The following is a 19304-nucleotide window of genomic DNA, read 5'->3' as shown; positions in this document are numbered from 1 at the left end:
GTCTCTGACAGCTCTATCAGTTTAACATTTCTGCCAGTTCTTCCACTGATTGGACAAATGAAGCATTAAGTGCATTTGCATTTACCATGCTATCAGAGCTGATCACTCCATTTACATTGAATTGAGTTATTCCTTTCTTCTGATTAGAGAATTAGTCTATAGATTGGTCTCCAAAGAGATGAGCTATTTCACTGTGATAATGCAATCAACAGCATAAAGTAGGCAGTTTTTTGCTTTTCTCAATTCACTGACCACTTTATTTCTAAGTCCGAGTATCCGTGTATAATTTTGTGGAAAGGGATTTCTCTTAATGCAAGATCCCTCTTTTTCATTAGTTGACAAATATCATTAGTAACCCGAGGCAGAGCTGGTCTTTTTTTTTATCACATTTGAATGTTTTTTTTAAAGTTGTCAAAGTTAACACAATAATAATGTTATTTGTTTTAACGCCACTAATTTATTTAGCGCAACTTTCAGATTTTAGCTTGTTGCGGGCTCAGTTTCAAAGATAGAGTGACAATACTGGTATCATATGAAACTAAAAAACCTAACAAATCCATTGGTACTGGTATGTCATACCAGCTTGTTGCAAAGGAGGCTAAATAACGCTCCAAACCTGTGCAAATGATATGATTTGTTGATGGTTGATATAATTCGAGCATATTTTCTATGCTAAATGCAGTACCTGTGAGGGTTTCTGGACAATATTTGTCATTGTTTTGTGTAGTTAATTGAGTTCCAATAATAAATATATACATACATTTGCATAAAGAAAGCATGTTTGTCCACTCCCATGATGATAAGAGTATTAAATACATGACAAATCTCCCTTTAAGGTACATTTTGAACAGTTAAAAAATGTGTGATTAATTTGCGATTAATCAGGATTAAATATGGACAATCACGCGATTAATTGCGATTAAATATTTGAATCGATTGACAGCTCTAGTTTTTACATTTTCAATTGCATTTACCAGTGAATCCATCAAAAAGTTGCAACATTAATTCAAATCATATGTTTGTAGACGTGAATCCCAATTTATATTCCGTACTTCACTCTCAAACTGAATAGATTTCGTTCTTTCGAATCCCATTCTGTTGATTATTGACATGTCACCTTTAAAGCAAGAAGTGTGCCACAGACGAGAGTCAAAAAGTTTGTCTTTCAGAGGAAGCCAATTTACTCCCACCGTGAAAGAGAAGCACTTTTTCCCCTTTGAAAGATGCCGTGGTTGCCTTCCACAATAGACCAAGACGGTGTCAAAAAACTGTCTCATGAAACCAATGAGAAGACATTCCTCGGTAGCAGACATTTTTTTAAAGAGATAAAGGGTAAAGTGTCATCTAAATAACAGCATTTCAGGGGTAGGAATTTAATCCAGCAATTTATTTGAGCAGATGGGAAGACGTTCACCCAGAACCGAGCAGAGCCATCGAGGAGATTTCTTGGCTCACTGGAAGGTTTCCGCTGTAATTGAAGCCTCTGGGGTTCTTCTAAGGGGGTCAAAGCGCGATAAAAGCTCCACCACGGGGGACAACGCAGGGGGTCACAATAGATAGCTGACATGCGTCTTTCTTTAAAGTTATTTTTTTAACAGTGTCATAAGGTGTTTTGTGTGGGAATAAAAAAGATAGAGAGAAAACGTGGACAGAAATGTTGCTTTGAACAGCGTGTGAAGTTCGAGGAGGATTGTGAGTCAGCGCTCTATTTCCTAAGGTATTTGTTGTGAGTCCAGCAGGCGATAGCCGTGTGTGACGGGGATAGAGGGCAGCAGGTTGCATATGGCAGCTATCAAAGGATGCAGGACCCCCAGCTACTCCTCCGCCTCGGACAGTGTATGCAGCTTTCTCCTCATTGACCTTTAACTGAACAGCACTGAAACTCAGTAACTCTCTCTATATCGAGCTTTATTCATATCCGCATCTTTATCTTTATGTTTCTCCTACATTTTTTTGACTTAGATATTCATGACTACATTTGTTTTTGAAGCTTTCATTATATTTTTCTTCTCTTTTTTTGGTTTAATTGTTAATATCTATAATTTCTATGTTTATAAGGCCTAATGTTACGTTCTGATTCGATTGGCCAGAACAAAAAAGGAGACAAACCATTTGAACATTTAACAAAATAAGCTTGATTTAAAGGAGCAGTTGTGTAACGTTTAGGGGGATCTATTGGCAGAAATGGAATATACTATGAATAAGCATGTTTTCTTTAGTGTATAATCACCGGATAATAAGAATCGTTGTGTTTTTGTTACCTTAGAATGAGTCGTTTATATCTACATAGGGAGCGGGTCCTCTTCATGGAGTCTGCCATGTTGCACCGCCATGTTTCAACACTGTTAACTTTTCCTGCTTGGGCCGGAGTCGATAATTAAGTTACTCGCTCCTGTCGGTGCTGCTCTCTCTATCTCTTGCTTCACCACTCACTTCCCACATACACACACACTCTACGCACTGGCTCTGCTCCAAATGACCTACGCTACTCTTACAACAACTGGCTCTACAGAGGGACATTTGCGTTTTTGCATCGGTCAACGTAGCTCTCCAACACGCTTGGCACATGGGAGAGGCTTCGGTTGGCTGCAATCTCCTCAACTCACCGCTAGATACCGCCACATCCTACATACTGGACCTTTAAACAGATTAAACCTAGTAGGTGAACTGAATGTTTACAGTGTGGATTGTGGGAATCAGTAGTGTGTGTGTGGTGCATGAGTAGAGAATATGTGTGTGCAAGTGAAAACCAAAGCATAGCAGGTGCCTGAAGGGAGAAGCAGAGAGAGTGAAAGAGCTGCTGCTGCTGTGACTTAAGTAACGGAGGAACATCAGGCCCAAGCGCTCCAGATTGGCCCATCAGTCAGCTGCAGGGCAAGAGGAGACACAGGTTAGTAACAGGGAAACCCCAGATGACACCAGGGGTTATCACACCTATATATCAAAATCCAGATCCTTTCATGTTTGTATCATTTTACAGGAGTTTTCTAAATGTTTCTGAAACTCTAAATTGATGTAAAAATGTCACATTTTGTAAAAATTCTTGGGATTCTTCCTCTTTGGTGTTATAAATTGGTGTTGGTCCCGTCATTGCCATTTACACATTGTCATTACACTTAGCGCCTTAAAGGCAGGATTGGTAGTTCAACGTTAACGTTTCTTGTTGTCTTTCATTCGGCCTCCGTCGAAGTCTGTTTCCAATGATATGCTTTCATTTTTTGGACTCTTTGCTCTCCTTAACGCCGTTCGATAGAAAAACTTTTTTCTGGGACAATAGAGAGCCTTTAGGGAGGTGAGTACTATATACAATTTATATTGTTTTGGGGTATTCCTTTAATGCACAATAGTTGCCTCTCAACGGCTCTCAACATAGCGTCGGCGAGAAGCTAACAGCGCTATGACTGCAAACAACGGCGAAAGTACTGACAGAGCTAACAGTGTTTACCTGGGGGGGAACCAGAGTCTGGATGATACACTTCCTTGACGACACCATTGGTCGGGACGACGTTATCGGTGGTAACTGCCGTATGAGCACCGTATGAGCGCCGTATGAGCGCAGTGCAGAACGACGGCTGTGAGCTAACCAGTTCACATGCCCAGTGATGTTAACATAGCAGGGAGAAGCTCTGATTACTAGACGTTACTCCTCTATATCTTTACATAGTCAATATTCGTCTGCTGCTATATTAATGCTCTGGATATCAACGGTGTCTGGACTTTTTCTTCTTCTCTTAACACAGAAAAACTTCAGATTTGATTAAACATTGTCTCTGTCTTCTTCTTTATGACTCCCACACACAGACAGACAGACACAAACCCATTTTCGTCCCTGGCCCTTTAATGCTGAAGACCTACATTTCATTCGCTGCTTCAGGGGATTACTTTGTGAGTGTCTTTAATGGTCATCAGTTCCTCCGGCTCTTCTTTTTCCAACACTTTTTCATCGATGTCAGGCTCGTCTGTCTGTAATTACCCTCAAGTAAAAGACCAAAGATGCCCTTCAGAACCCTCCTGTCTACGTGCCTACGTTTCTAAAAAGTCCCCAGTATGGATTTCATCCTCCTTTCAAAGCCAAACATTTTGGTAATGCAGTCACATCTTAAGTGTGTCTGGAAAGAAATGTTGGTTTTTAAAGGATGTCAGCTAAATATCAGACTGTTGCCTTGTTGTCCTTTTATATTGTCCTCCTCGCTCATCAGACTGAACTCTGTCAGAAATAGCAATTTAATGCTGAATCATGTAATGAAGCGCAGCATGTTTTAGCTGACTGCAAAGTAAAGGCGGGGAAACTATCACCTTGGTGCTGTCCTAGCGTTGGTGTGTGTGTGTTTTCTGGCGTTGAGTATGCGAGTGAGATAGCAGCCGTGAGTGTGTGCATGTTCCAGTTTTAATGCCATAATCATCGCCAAGGTCAGGGGACAAAGGCGTTTGGGCCATGTGCCAGAGCATGCTGTGACATGAGGAGGACAAAGCCATAAAGTAGCATTGATGTGTTTTACCATAACTTTGCTACAGGCTCTCTAGCACTAAAGCTACAGGACTGGATAACGGCTCCTCTTGGGCCCATAATTTAAAATTTCATGTCCAACCTTTTGAGCACTGAATGAAAAGTACACTGTGTTTTTTTTTTAATTTAGGAGATGATTGATGGGAAGTCGTATGATTTAGGCCTCAGCTTTATAGCCATGGGAAAGTGGTTTCAGCAGCTTAAAGTGTACATGAATGAGTCGAACATTTCAGCTCTGCTTGGGGTACTTTTCACATAACTGCTGTCCAATTTGTTCCGTCAGTCAGCAAATGTCACTTTACTTTTTATGATGGGCTGCTGGAAGAATTAAAATCCTTTCTGGTGTTATATTTTAAGCTGTAGCTCAGTTCACTTAACCAGACTATACATTTTTAAGCCGTATACTAAAACTAGGGCTGTCAATCGATTAAAATATTTAATTGCAATTTATTGCATGATTGTCCATAGTTATTCGTGATGAAATGCAAATTTTTTATCTAATCAAAATGTACCCTAAAGGTAGATTTGCCAAGTATTTAATACTCTTATCAACATGGGAGTTGTCAAATATGATGCTTTATGAGAACATATGTATATATGTATTATAGAAATCAATTAACAACACAAAACAAGTATCCTCACAGGTACTGCATTTAGCATAACATGGCAAACTGCAGCCCAACAGGCAACAACAGCTGTCAGTGTGTCAGTGTGCTGACTTGACTATGACTTGCCCCAAACAGCATGTGATTATCATAAAGTGGGCATGTCTGTAAAGGGGAGACTCGTGGGTACCCATAGAACCCATTTACATTCACATATCTTGAGGTCAGAGGTCAAGGGACCCCTTTGAAAATGGCCATGCCAGTTTTTCCTCACCAACATTTTGCATGCGACAAGCTAGTATGACATGGTTTGCCTTGTATAGCATCACTAATGGATTCATTTGGTTTTTCTAGTTTCAAATGATGCCATCTATCTTCACTCTGGCTTTAAAACTGAGCCCGCTACAACCTCTGAAAGATTGACGCCCATCAGACCTTTAAGAGGTTAATTAAATATCGCAAGTTGTGTTAATGCGTTAATGAAATTAGTGGCATTAAAAACAAATTTGTGTTAACGCCACTATGATATCGCGTAAACTTTGACAGCCCTAGTATTTTTTCGCTTTGGACCAATCTTCAACTTTATTTTAGTTTTTATATTTTAAGCTCACATTCAATCACCGTCATATCTGTAATATCTATTTCTTACCTAAAAAATGCACTCAGTTGCCAATTTATTAGGTACACCTAGCTAAATCTAACACAGTCTTATACAACAGTCCTGCGATAAATTCTTTCTTCAGGATGTTATAATGTTCATTTTGGAGAGGTGTTTATGGTAATTTTTGAGGCTGTAGTTTGTGCTGCTGTATAATTGTATGGTGTTATACAGAGAGGGTTTTCTAATGTTCTATCCATCATATTTATATATGAGGACACGTTAAATATGTCAACCTCAGCAACACTAAACTTGAGTTATGCTTCATACCATCTTGTCTAGGTTAGATACCAGTGCTAACATTAAAGCCCAGATGGTTTAGCATCAATCAATTTCCCAGTTCCCCCTTGTGCAGACTGAACCAGTCACTCATATCATCCATGGAAAGCCTCCTCTTTCTGAGATTACATCAGTCAACATTTATCTTTGTTCAGTCAGTAACGTCCTTCATGCTTCGAGCGATCGACACAAAAGGATCAACCTCTCTCCGGACAGAAGGATTGGATTTTCATGCTAGGGGGATGGCTTGACGTGATTATCTCTACAATATAAAAGTGACTCAAGCGTATTGTTCCATGTTATATTATATTTCCATCATGGTACGGTCATAGAGAAGTCTTTCCTCGGCCTTCGCCCTACTTATCTAAGAATATACTGTGCGTTCCAGTACCCATACTACCCGTACTATTTAGTATGCCAGAAAAAGATTTATTATGTCCGAATAAACAGTATGTCAAATGCAGTTTGCAAAAAATACCAGGATGTCCTACTACATCTGCACACATTTGCAGTATATATAGGATATATGAGCAAGAGGGTCAAAGTTCAAGGCGAAATGTTATGAGTAGTATGTCCCAATTGTATGCATACTGCAATACAGTATGTACTTTGTAAGGGCAGCTGCAGTATGTACTAAAAAATAGGAAATTTGGAACATAGCCATGGGTTTACATCAAGGTTGACATTAGAGACTCAGCACTCGGCAGGTTGCAGGTGATGGAGTGGTGCAGGGATGATGTATTTTTGGAGGCCAAACAGGAAGTTAGCGTCACCTTGATTCCCTCAGCAAAAAGCCAATGGGATTTATCCATTGCACCTGATAAAGTCTTACAAAACAAAATATCTAACGTAATCACAGTTGTATCCCGACACCATCGCATGCGCAGGTCACCAAAATGTTTTACACATAATATAACGGTATTTTCCATCCATGGCTGAGACCCTAATGTGTGTTTTTGTGTTTCATTCAGACTTGATTATTGTAACGTTCTGTTGTCAGTGCTGCTGCATGCTGATACTTAAAGTATTAAGATGGTTCAGAATGCTCCAGCAAGAGCGTGTTTTTATCTAAAACTAGAAAATGTCACCATATTACGGCAGTTTTCCCTTCCCTTCATTGGCTACCTGTCCATGTCAGATCAGACTCTAAGGTGCTTCTAGAGGACTTAAGGAAAAGGAGGTTGTGTAGCTCAGATCCTGTCTGTTTCGCAGCACCTGGGAGTTGCTTTTAGAGGTAGAATTGTCATCATCCATTTGTATAATGTGGCTTAAATATAGAGTAATTTTAAAGCACTCAGTTTGATGCATCTGATGGCCATGTTACAGTGTTATATATAATGTACACACCTGTTCTTGACTGGCTGAGGGAGGGAAGAGACGTATTCATGATTACCTCTGCTGTTTCAGCTATTCTCGGGTTTATATCGAACTAGAAAAGGCAGACGAGTGCTTGCTGCTAAAATGTCAGTATGAGTGTAGGCACTGAAAGCAGTTGGAGTAAATCGTGTATGAACAGTTGAAGCTGTGGGAGTTAGAAGAGCTGAAGAACGTTTTGTTGTTGGTTGATTGAATGAAGGAAGGAAGATTGTTGACATCATGTTAAATACAGTTAAAAGAGAAAATGATTGACTTCATGGGAAGCAATGCGAAGCAAACCCATTTAGCTGGACTGAAATTGGAAAGCAGACTGAATCCATATGGCTTTACCCAAAATAACCCTGAATATTCTGATGTCTTTCATGATTAAAACTAGTCTTAAAACTGATTGATTGCCAATCAACCAACTGTAATCTGAATACTTTGGGTGGATTTCCTGGAGCTGAATTTATGCTGTGTAAGCTAGGAATGGGCAATATATAGTCAAAAAACGATCTAAAAACGTCTATGGTATATATTTTTCTATATCGTTTTTATCGCGATATAGGTGAGGCCTATGTTTATTTATTTTTTCTCGCTAATTTCACTTAAAACTATTGTGTTCTTAAAATGAGAAAATACTTAGTACGCTTCATTCGTCATAATTCACACAGGAGTATACTGAAATAGGCTTTACCATGTGGTTGTTTCATAAAGACTATTTATTTATTAAAATACCAGAAAACATGCTGTATCGTGATGTACGTATATCGCTATGGAGATATCAAATGACCTATATCGTGATAGAAGATTTGAGGCCATATCGCTCAGCCCTAGTGGAAGGTTGGAACTACAGTTGCGACTTCAATTGAAATAATTTTGTTTCTTTTCTTTTTCTTCTCCATGTTTGACAGACCTTCCGCCTCCGGCCACGAGGGAACGCCCTCCCGGGTGTAAGACGGTGTTTGTCGGCGGTCTGCCCGAGAACGCCACTGAGCAGCTCATCGTGGAGATCTTCGGACAGTGTGGGGAAATCGCTGCCATCAGAAAGAGCAAGAAGAACTTCTGCCATATCCGCTTTGCTGAGGAGTTCAATGTGGACAAAGCTCTCTTCCTCTCTGGTAAGATACTCACTCTAAAACCAGTTTCTCAAGTAAAAAATACCACCCTGTGTGGTATTTGATTGTCTTTTATAACAGAAGGGACGTTTTTCTGTCCAGTAAACCTTCTGTCACACTTAGAGCTTGTTGTTTTTATCCTGAACCCTCACTGCTGTGCAATGGAAACCCCAACAAACCTCCAATCTTGTTTTTAGGTATGTATTGGTTTACATTGGGCTTAAAGGTCAGAGGATAACAGCTTTCTTTCTTACCCGCCTGGACAATATTGAATCTGTAGAGACCCCTTGTATTGTCAGTCCACTGCTATCGGTGCCCCGGCACTCCTTCACCTCAGGTGGAGAAAGAATGATGAGCTGTTAACCTTTACTCTGATGGAAATGAAAGGGCTGATATCCATCATTCAACACTACAATTCTCCAGCTTCACACATTCACTCCACTCAGGACCACTTGACAGATGGATAAATAGATTTTGGGGGGACGGGAGGGGGGCATGGTTGGACAGACAGATTCACTCCATACAAATAGTTTGGAAGTGAACAACACTGGATATGTACTTGAAGGAACAAGAGAGTAGTGCAGGTCTGGAAACCAGTACTATATCGGCCACAATCCTTTCGGCGACGAAGGCCACCAGTTGTCTTTGCCTTTGTCTTGGCCAAACAGTTGCATTTTAACACACTGCAAAGACTACAGCCAACGGCCAGTTTGCACGTACGTTCTGCGCCTGCGTGAGATGAAATAACTCTCCACACCAGCAGGTGGCAGTAGTCTGTATTCATCATTAAAAAAGGGGAAACAGGAAGACGGTGGACGGCGGATATACAAGCCGTTGTTATGATGCGTACATGAAATAAAACAGCGTTTGCCGACCATTTTCACACCACTCTCACTCACCACTTAGCTTCATTCCAGATGGCCATGTCGTTGTGAAAATATCCGTGTATAGGAATGATCAGATGTGATGAAGATGAAAAATGAGAAGAGCCTCCTGTGTTTTTCCTCTTGACTTTACTCGTTGGCTTGCTTTCCTCACTTCCGTTTCTCTTCTTGTCATGTTGAATCGGCCGAAAACCCCCCGACACGGGCAGACTAGAGCTGACGGTGCGGGACACACCGAAAAAAACTAGGCCGACAGACAACTAAACTGAATTCTCAAAAACACGTGGTTAGTTTTGTAAATTGAAACCAAACACAACGAAAACGCAGCAAAATTACTTGGTTAGGTTTAGTAAAAAAAAAATCATGATTAAAAGATATGAACGCTGACCCTTGGTGTCACACTTGGTGTTTGACCCATCCACCACCCCGACCTCCTCCATACGCAGACTTTTTTATTGTACAAAGATATTCGTGATACGTCAAAAACTAATTTTATCCGCAACAAAATACATTTCCCTCGAAAGGTAATTCACAATTCAGTTACGTTGTATGGGATCATCATTTTAAGGAGAGCTGAACTACATGACTTTGAATGTGTGCAACTGCAGTTTTGTCTTTCTCTTTTGTTCAGTGTTACCTGATATATTTCATGGTCCTTATGGATGTTTTGTTCTGCACTTGCTGCATAAATCCTCCATTGTGTAAGTGGAGTAAGTTAGCTGCAGTTTAACAGGTCAAAATCCTCGCGCACCCTTTGTCTGAATTGTAAAAGATTCTCTATCGTAAGGGATTAATGAAGCTTTGTGAACAGATGTACAGGTGAAGTACGGCTACTTATAGTAGATGCATTATCAGGCCATCTCATTCTTTAATTATATTCCCCACAGTAACTGTGTTTACTTTCTTCCATTAACCTTGTGATACCTTGTGATTGCGACGACGCACTAAGCACATACTTGCAGAACTCGAGTTACATCCAGGTGACCTTTACTCATTACAGAATAGGAGCCTTGTAATCGCTGTTTACATTTTTCTGTTTTCTGTGATGGAGAGCAGCCTTAGTGATGAGCAGAAGGTTCATAGTGGAGTTGGCTTTGCTGGATGTGTGTTACTGAGAAGGTGACGGCTACTAAACATCTCCACCGGCATTAGAAACTTGACAGCTTACATAGACTCGGTACTCATCGGGCCTTTCTGTCATTATTCTTTGCAGTCTCCTTTTTCCCGTCTTTATTACGTTCAATAATTTGAGTCATAAAGGCTGGGCATGGGCAGTATCTTTTTGCTCAAGTTGAAACGTGCATGCATGCATCTTCACATTCATAATAACTATTTCTCTGCTAAAAATGGAGGCCCTCACCATGTTAGAAACTACAACCACATATACTGTACATGCAGTCAGAATCACAGTCATGTTTTATCTGCCAGTGAATCCCTGATGTCAATCTAGAGATATAATGTAGTATCCAAGATCAGTCATGGTCTCGAGACCACTTTTTGAAGGTCTCTGAATCGACCACACTTTTACTCGGCCTTGTCTCGGTCTCAGACAAAGAGGACTCTGGATTTTAGTTCAAGACCTCAACTGCGGAGATATCACTAACTTGCCTGTGCATTGTCTCATTTATTTGTTAACATCATTACTGTGATTTCTCATATAAAACAAAGGGAAATTCCCACACGTACAATTTACCTCTGCAATGCCATTTGATTATTTTATCAAGCTATTTCTCAAGGTACACTTATACATACACACATATACAGTATATATATGGCAACTAGGGCTGTCAATCAATTCAAATAATAAATCACGATTAATCACAAATTAATTGCACATTTTTTATCTGTTCAAAATGTACCTTAAAGGGAGATTTGACAAGTATTTAATACTCTTATCAACATGGGAATGGGCGAATATGCTGCTTTATGCAAATGTATGTATATATGTATTATTGTAAATCCATTAACAACACAAAACAATGACAAATATTATCCAGAAACCCTCACAGGTACTGCATTTAGCATAAAGAAAATATGCTAAAATCACAACATGGCAAACTGAAACCCCACAGGCCAGCTGTCAGTGTGTCAGTGTGCTGACTTGACTATGACTTGCTCTAAACTGCATGTGATTATCATAAAGTGGGCATGTCTGTGAAGGGGAGACTCCTGGGTACCCATAGAACCCATTTACATTCACATATCTTGAGGTCAGAGGTCAAGGGACCCCTTTGAATAAGGTCATGGCAGATTTTCTTTACCAAATTTCAGCGTATGCTTGGAGCGTTATTTAGCCTCCATTGTGACAACTGTAGCACCTCAACACAAAAAAAACAGATAAAAATGAAAAAATCACACTGAACTCACTGGTGGCCGAGCCATTTGGGGACAAAATAAAAGGATCTTTGATTTAAACTAATGCAGCTGTTATGCCTCTCTCCACAGTTCATGCTTGTGTAGAGTCATGACGGCTTTGACCATACAGTATACCAAACTGTACGTCATGTATACTTAGGAATGAACACTCTGAATGTCTGTCTGGGAACATGTTAAGCACTTCTCGACCACCTAGTGTGACATGGTTGGTGCCAATGGATTCCTCAGGTTTTCGGTGGCCCGTGGGACTTGTAAGAGGTTAATTAAAAATTGCATTAATGCGTTAAATACATTATTGGCGTTAAAACGTATTTTTGTTAACGTGTTATTATTGCTTTGACAGCCCTAATGGCAATACAAGAGGTGAATGAAGATGTATCTTCATTTGTTTTCTGTGGGTGTTTTTATGGAAATATGGATTTTTCATTTGAGGAGCGCCTATGGTTTCCACATTTGATCGTGTTTCATGCAGTGTTGGACTCGCCCTGCCTTGGTATTGGTCTCGACTTGGTCTCAATCCCTCAAAGTCTTGGTTTTGTCTCGGTCTCGATACGCTCTGGTCTTGGCCATGACTTGGTTCAACACTGATATAACACATCAGTTAATGCTACACCGTGTCTTTACTAGACTTCCAAGTAGTCTAACAATGTCTGTATTATTCAGTTATTGACTGAGCTCTATGCTGCTTGACTCACAGTGTCATCTGCTTTTATTGATTTCTCTCAGGGTCACACCACCGCACAAATTAATTTGCTCACATTTGAAATCCTCCGGCCAATGGGATGCTGCTTTAACTGCTCCTAGAGAGGAAGCGGCCTCTCTGTTTGTCATGTGACACCAGCTTATGATTTTTTTTTTCTCATTATTTTATCTCCAACCAGCAGCTCCTCCAGCAGCTCCTCCTGCACAGATGCCTTAAATCTCTCTATGTGAATTGCAGACCATATATTCCCTCTTCACAAAGCTCATTTAAAAGACCAGCCACCGCAATAATACCCTCTGCATTATTTAATATGTGTGTGTAGGTGTGTGTGTGTGAATTCATCCACCTCTTCCCTACAGTACGACCGGAGCTATAAGTCCATATATTAGCCAGATGACAGACCTATGTAGCCTTCTCATAAATACTACTTTCCGTAACACTCTGGCCTCTTTTCCTAAAACACCCTCACACACACACACACACACATACGCAACACTACTACAGCAGCCTCGGCACACCGAGGTCTCCCTTTATGAAATATTGAAGCAAAAGCGAGAGCCGTGAGCCGGAAGAGCAGACCTGTGAAACAACCCAAAGCTCACACCTTTCTTCTGCTCGCACCGACATCCAGCTTCATCTCCGCTTTCCCTCCGATGAGAGCGTTCGTACGAACTGTACTGTCTGTGTTTGGAGGGAAAGGCTGGCCCTGGGCTTTCTCAGCTTGTTTCCTAGTTTGTGAATTCACACTGTGCTGTAAACAACCCATCGTTCTCACAGATCATTCAGACCAATCAATTAACAAAACGAGTGTGATTGCACTTGACACCCACGCACAGGCAGCGGAACGAGCTTTGAGTGTCAGGTGGGAGGCGGTGAGGTGATCCAGGGCCGCCGCTGTAATTAGTGTCTCACACTCGTGCATACAGAATAAAAAGCTGGAGTGACTTGCTAGGTGTCGGTCTATACACCTGGCTGCAGTAACAGGACACATGGTGAGGACAAAGAGGATGTGTAGATCAGGTTGTTCCTTTCTATCTGAAGGCAAATAAGGACAAGTTGATCAATTTAACCTTGTGTGTGTGTGAATGTAGTCTTTTGCCTATTTGTGCTTGTCATTCTGTCTGTGCTTATCTCTGTCTATTAACTCTACATCTGAATCCGTGTAGGTGGTGATAGAAATTGATATTTCACCCTGTTGCCACTCATCCAATCAATGAGATGTCTCATCCTTCATGTCCTCTGTTTTCTCTCTATCTCTACAGTCCATGTTTTCCCCCCAGACCTCACCTTTTTTTTCTTAACTTATCACCTCTCCTTCCTGTTCCGCAGGTTACCGTATCCGTTTGGGCTCCAGCACAGACAAAAAAGACTCCGGCCGTCTCCACGTGGACTTCGCCCAGGCCAGAGACGACTTCTACGAGTGGGAGTGTCACCAGCGCATGTTGGCCAGAGAGGAGAGGCACCGGCGCAAGATGGAGGAGGATCGCCTCCGGCCGCCCTCCCCTCCTCCCATCGTCCACTACTCGGAGCACGAGTGCAGCGAGCTGGGAGACAAGATCAAAGGTTGGTAGACAAATAACGTCAGTCGGTGGATCCACCACTTTTAGTCTAAACTGAAATATCTCAACAGCTACTGGATGGATTGCCATGAAATTTGGCACAGACACTCATGTACCCCCGTCAGGATGGATTATAATAACTTTGGTGATCCGCTGACTTTTCATTTAGCGCCACCATCAGGTCATCATTTTCATTTGTCCAATACTTTGGTTCATTCCCATCAGCCTCAAATGTACGTTGTGATTTGTGCTACTTAGGAAATGTTAGCATGCTAATCAATATGTAAGGGATAATGTACAGCAAGCCGGTCATTGTTGTGAAATAGCAATGTCTTTTATCATCCTGAAGGGATTTATTTCACAACAATGACCCGCTATCTGTACATTATCCCGCTTATTACACAGCTACTTACTTAAGAAATCAATAATTTGACACAAAAATGGTCCACCAGAGTCCAACATCAGAACTGTGTCCATAGCAACGGTCTGTTATACATAGCAACGGTCTGTTATAATGAAATAACAGACCATAGAACGCCACGATTGGCCAATAAGAATCGAGTATTCAACAAAGCTGCGTAATAAAAATGTATAGCATGCATTATCATTGTAAGCATGTTAACATGTGGACATTACCAACTAACACTTTCAGTTATTTCCAAACGTAGCACAGCTAACTTTGACTCAGCTAGTGCTAGCGTTCACATTATACATAACTTTATTGATTAGCTTCGATTAGCTTTCTTTGATAACCTACGTCACTGCTTTTTGCAACAGCTGAGTGGGCTTTTCCATTTGAACAGAACGGAACTAGATGTCTAAACGCGACCCCGTCTATTGTCTTCTTTTTACGCGCATAAATACAGTGATTGTGTATTGGGGCTCAGAGCACTGCCAGAACACGGATGACCTACACTCCATCCTGTTCCTGAACGCATCTTGTGCAGACGGAGCATGAGGCTGCTGCTGCTTGACTAATCTTATAATCAACTAATCCTTTCAGCTTGAAATATCTTCAATATTTACCAGTTCAAAATGCAACCTGTTGCAGAATATTGAAATATGGAGTCCCATGTAGGGATGAAAATATGTTTAAGTTTATCCTAAATGTATTTAGAGCCAGCAGTGACGGTAATCTAAACACACTTGACATTTCAGTATCTGCAGACTTTTTCTCATTTGAGTGTCTTGTACTTCTGCCTCCTACTGAGAATTTAAAGTGACTTGATACTTGTTAATCATATTCCTTGACTGCATACTGTAATTTAAAATATTTAAATGCCATGTGTGGTTGAGTGTAGTTCCCATCAGTGTTCAGAGCACATATAAGGAGAGGGCGGGCTGAAGGGGCCTCTGGGATGTGAGGATATCTTGTTGAGCGTTTTAAATTCTCAATGTAATCAAACATCGGTCGCTAGAGATTCATTGTTGATCCCCGGTGACATTCCTGTCATCAGCCTCCGTCTTTCCTGTAACATTAAAGCTAGGAAGGCACTTGCCCTAAAATAGCTCAAGAGATCCACTAGATCTGGAGTGTAGATGATAATTGTATGCCTTTTTATGTAGATACCTGATTTATCTGCTAATTCACCACTTAACAACCAACGTTCTCGTCTGTTTGTCAGATTTATGGAGGAAAGGTAATTTTTTCCTGAACTTCACTTCCATTCTCTACTGATTGGGACAACTTTTATTTCATTGTTTAAGTCACATTATATTTTCAATAGGGCTGTCAATCAATTAAAATATTTAATCGCAATTAATCACGTGATTGTCCGTAGTTAATCACGATAAATCGCAAAATAATCGCACATTTTTTATCTGTTCAAAATGTAACTTAAAGGGAAATTTGTCAAGTATTTAATACTCTTATCAACACGGGAGTGGGCAAATATGCTTGCCTTTTGCAAATATATTTATTATTGGAAACAATTAACAACACAAAACAAGAACAGATATTGTCCAGAAACCCTCACAGGTACTGCATTTAGCATACAAAATATGCTCAAATCAAAACATGTCAAACTGCAGCCCAACAGGCAACAACAGCTGTCAGTGTGTCAGTGTGCTGACTTGACTATGACTTGCCCCAAACTGCATGTGATTATCATAAAGTGGGCATGTCTGTAAAGGGGAGACTCGTGGGTACCCATAGAACCCATTTTCATTCACATATCTTGAGGTCAGAGGTCAAGGGACCCCTTTGAAAATGGCCATGACAGTTTTTCCTCACCAAACTCTAGCGTAAGTTTGGAGCGTTATTTAGCCTCCTTCACGACAAGCTAGTATGACATCAATGGATTCCTCAGATTTAATTTCATATGATGCCATTATCTTCAGCAGCTTTAAAACTGAGCCCGCTACACCCTCCGAAATATCGGCTACCCGTCAGATTTTTAACAGGTAAAATAAAATGCGTTAAAGAAATGAGTGGTGTTGAAACAACTGTGTGTTCACACGTTATTATCACGTTAACTTTGACAGCCCTAACTTTTGAATATGTTTGAATAGAGAAATAAAAGGCATGGCAGAACAAAATTAATTGAGAAAAAGTCAGTGGGTGATTTCACAAGAAAATGATATTGCTGCTGAAAATGCAGCACCGTTTACTGGGATGTTTCACAGGTCTTTTTCTTACAGCTGTTCACAGACCTCTTTGTTTACTCAATGACACAATTTGCAGCGAAATAGTATCTCTTTGTCTGGTAAAATAATTATGTTCTGGATCATTTTCTGCAAGTTTTAAGTCACCGTCCCATCTGTTCCTGTCAGAATAGCTCTGACTTATGGATAAAGAGAAAAACACAGAGAAACAAAGACTGCGAGAAGTTTTCTAATGGGGGTATTTATTTCTGGTAAGACATTCTTATATTTGAATTTGTGTATTTTATGCTCAGGTAATGCCTCAGCTGAAGACCCATTAAATGAAAATCTGAATCTATCTGGCCCCTCTGGCCGTTGTCAGTGATCGAATACCACTAATATTCCTCCAGATTGTCTATTAATAATGCCGCTGCAGGGAGCCATGTATTATGAGACCCGAGTCTGCCTATAAACAAACAGGAACACCTCGGGGATTCATGAGATAGCACCTTGATTCAATATCTGTTGCTGTGATAGATCATCAGTCATGCAGGTCGTCTGATGGACCCCACTGTGTGCGTACGTATGTACGTGCGTGCGTGCGTGCATGCGTGCGTGCGTGCAGTTGAGACAGACAGAGAAATATTGAGAGCATCTGCAGAACCTGGCTTAAATAAATATAAACCTCCCCAGCTGTTCAATCTGTAAAGACGCAAAGTAAAGTTTATGTATATGTACATGATGCATGTGCACCACTCTCTGTAGGTGTGTGTGTGTGTGTTTGTGTGTGTTGTATACCGACGTGTGGGAGCGTATTCCCTCCCATGCTCCTCTGACTTGTAAGCAGCCCAGCGAGGCAGCAGAGGACGTACCAACCACAGCGGAATAACAACAATAGAAATCAATAAAGTCTCCCGACATCATCTGATTATTCACCAGACAAAGCAGCAGCGCTGCTAAACAACCTGAGCTCTGTAAACAGCGGCTATACCGTATAACACCCGGCTCACCTCTTCTGTAGGCATTTGGCGCGGGTTGTTTACCGAAGATATTTATAGGAAAGACGGGAGCTGATTGATTTTTACCCCAACGCCGTTCTTTCTTATTTAACCTCTTGCTCTTTTATGTTCAGCATATAGAAATGATAATTTTTTCTCCGCGATCATTTATTTAATCCGTTCTGATCCTTTCATCCCGAGATGGCAGCGAGTTCTTGGAAGTTATTTTCATCTCATCATCTTCATGTCCTCATTCTTTCTTTCCTGGCACTCCTACGTGCGACCTGGAGAGATGACTCCAACAGATGTTGCTAAGACAGCTTCTGCAAACATTGAAATAATGCACAAACATTAATTAAATTGAGCTTTATATGACTACTGGATGCTTTAGATGAAAGTTGAGTTGCTACTTGTCTTCTTTTCTGAAACCCACTTTTCTTGGGTGTATGTTGTGAAATGTTTTCTGTATTTTGGGTTGATGTTGAACTTGTTGAGTCCTGCATGTTGCTGATCATCAGAGTAACTTTGCAGAGGCAGCTCTTCTTTGATCCTGATGACTCTAACTCTTTCCTTCTGTCTCTTTTTGGCCAGATAAAACTTTAGTTGGCAGAGGCTGCTCTGTTATTGTACCTCTGTGGTATCGATTTCATTCTCCCCTTTCCTCCCTTTTCACTTCCTATTTCAGTCAAATGATTGAGAGTTTGTAAAGGCGGCACTTTTTTACAACCTTTCTTATGTACACTCCTTTCTCCGTCACTTCTGCCCAGACAACAGTGAATATACTGAGGCAAATTTTCTTTTTATCTCACCATGCTCATATTGACTCCTCCCTTCTTCCTTAGATGACAATAAGTTTCCTGAAGCGGTGCGTGTTCTCCTGACCTGGCTGGAACGAGGTGAAGTCAACCGCAGGAACGCCAACAACTTCTACTCCATGATCCAGTCGTCCAACGGCCACATCCGCCGGCTGATGAGCGAGAAGAGTCAGCACGAGAAGGAGGTGGAGGAGGCCAAAGACAAGTTCAAGACGGCGATGGTCACCATACTGGCTCAGTGTGAGTCCTCTCTGCTCAGTCACACAGTACATGTCTATGTAGTTTCAGGATGGCAAAGAGCATTAGCTTCAGATAATATACCTTTTATGGATCCAGTATTATGTGTTAGCCTTTTTTATAAGAGATTTGTAACTGCAAATTACATTTTTAAATGTAACGCAGCACACACAGGGCAACTTATATTCATACTCATATTCAATCATTCTGTCACTCCCATGCACTAGGGCTTTCAATTGATTAAAATAGTTAATCTTGATTAATCACAAATTAATCGCATGTTTTTTATCTGTTCAAAATGTACCTCAAAGGGAGATTTGTCAAGTATTTAATACTCTTATCAACATGGGAGTAGGCAACTATGCTTGCTTTATGCAAATGTATGTATATATTTATTATTGGACATCAATTAACAACACAAAACAAGGACAGATATTGTCCAGAAACCCTCACAGGTACTGCATTTAGCATACAAAATATGCTCAAATCATAACATGGCAAACTGCAGCCCAACAGGTAACAACAGCTGTCAGGGTGTCAGTGTGCTGACTTGACTATGACTTGCCCCCAAACTGCATGTGATTATCATAAAGTGGGCATGTCTGTAAAGGGGAGACTCGTGGGTA

General features: G+C 40.8%; 1 protein-coding gene across 1 annotated transcript in view; it reads left to right on the top strand.

Moving 5' to 3' along the window:
- LOC141775702 (ecto-NOX disulfide-thiol exchanger 2-like) overlaps positions 1 to 19304 on the top strand; it is a 201217-nt gene that overhangs the window by 141153 nt on the left and 40760 nt on the right. The window contains exons 5-7 of the mRNA XM_074649300.1: positions 8320 to 8526; positions 13816 to 14049; positions 18469 to 18681. Of these exons, the coding sequence (XP_074505401.1) occupies positions 8320 to 8526; positions 13816 to 14049; positions 18469 to 18681 (654 nt within the window). The remainder of the gene's footprint in view (positions 1 to 8319; positions 8527 to 13815; positions 14050 to 18468; positions 18682 to 19304) is intronic.

The sequence above is a fragment of the Sebastes fasciatus genome, chromosome 10 (assembly GCF_043250625.1).
Source record: "Sebastes fasciatus isolate fSebFas1 chromosome 10, fSebFas1.pri, whole genome shotgun sequence".
Taxonomy (NCBI): Eukaryota; Metazoa; Chordata; class Actinopteri; order Perciformes; family Sebastidae; genus Sebastes; species Sebastes fasciatus.
Note: the sequence above shows the minus strand (reverse complement) of the source record. Positions and strands in the feature narration are given on the sequence as shown.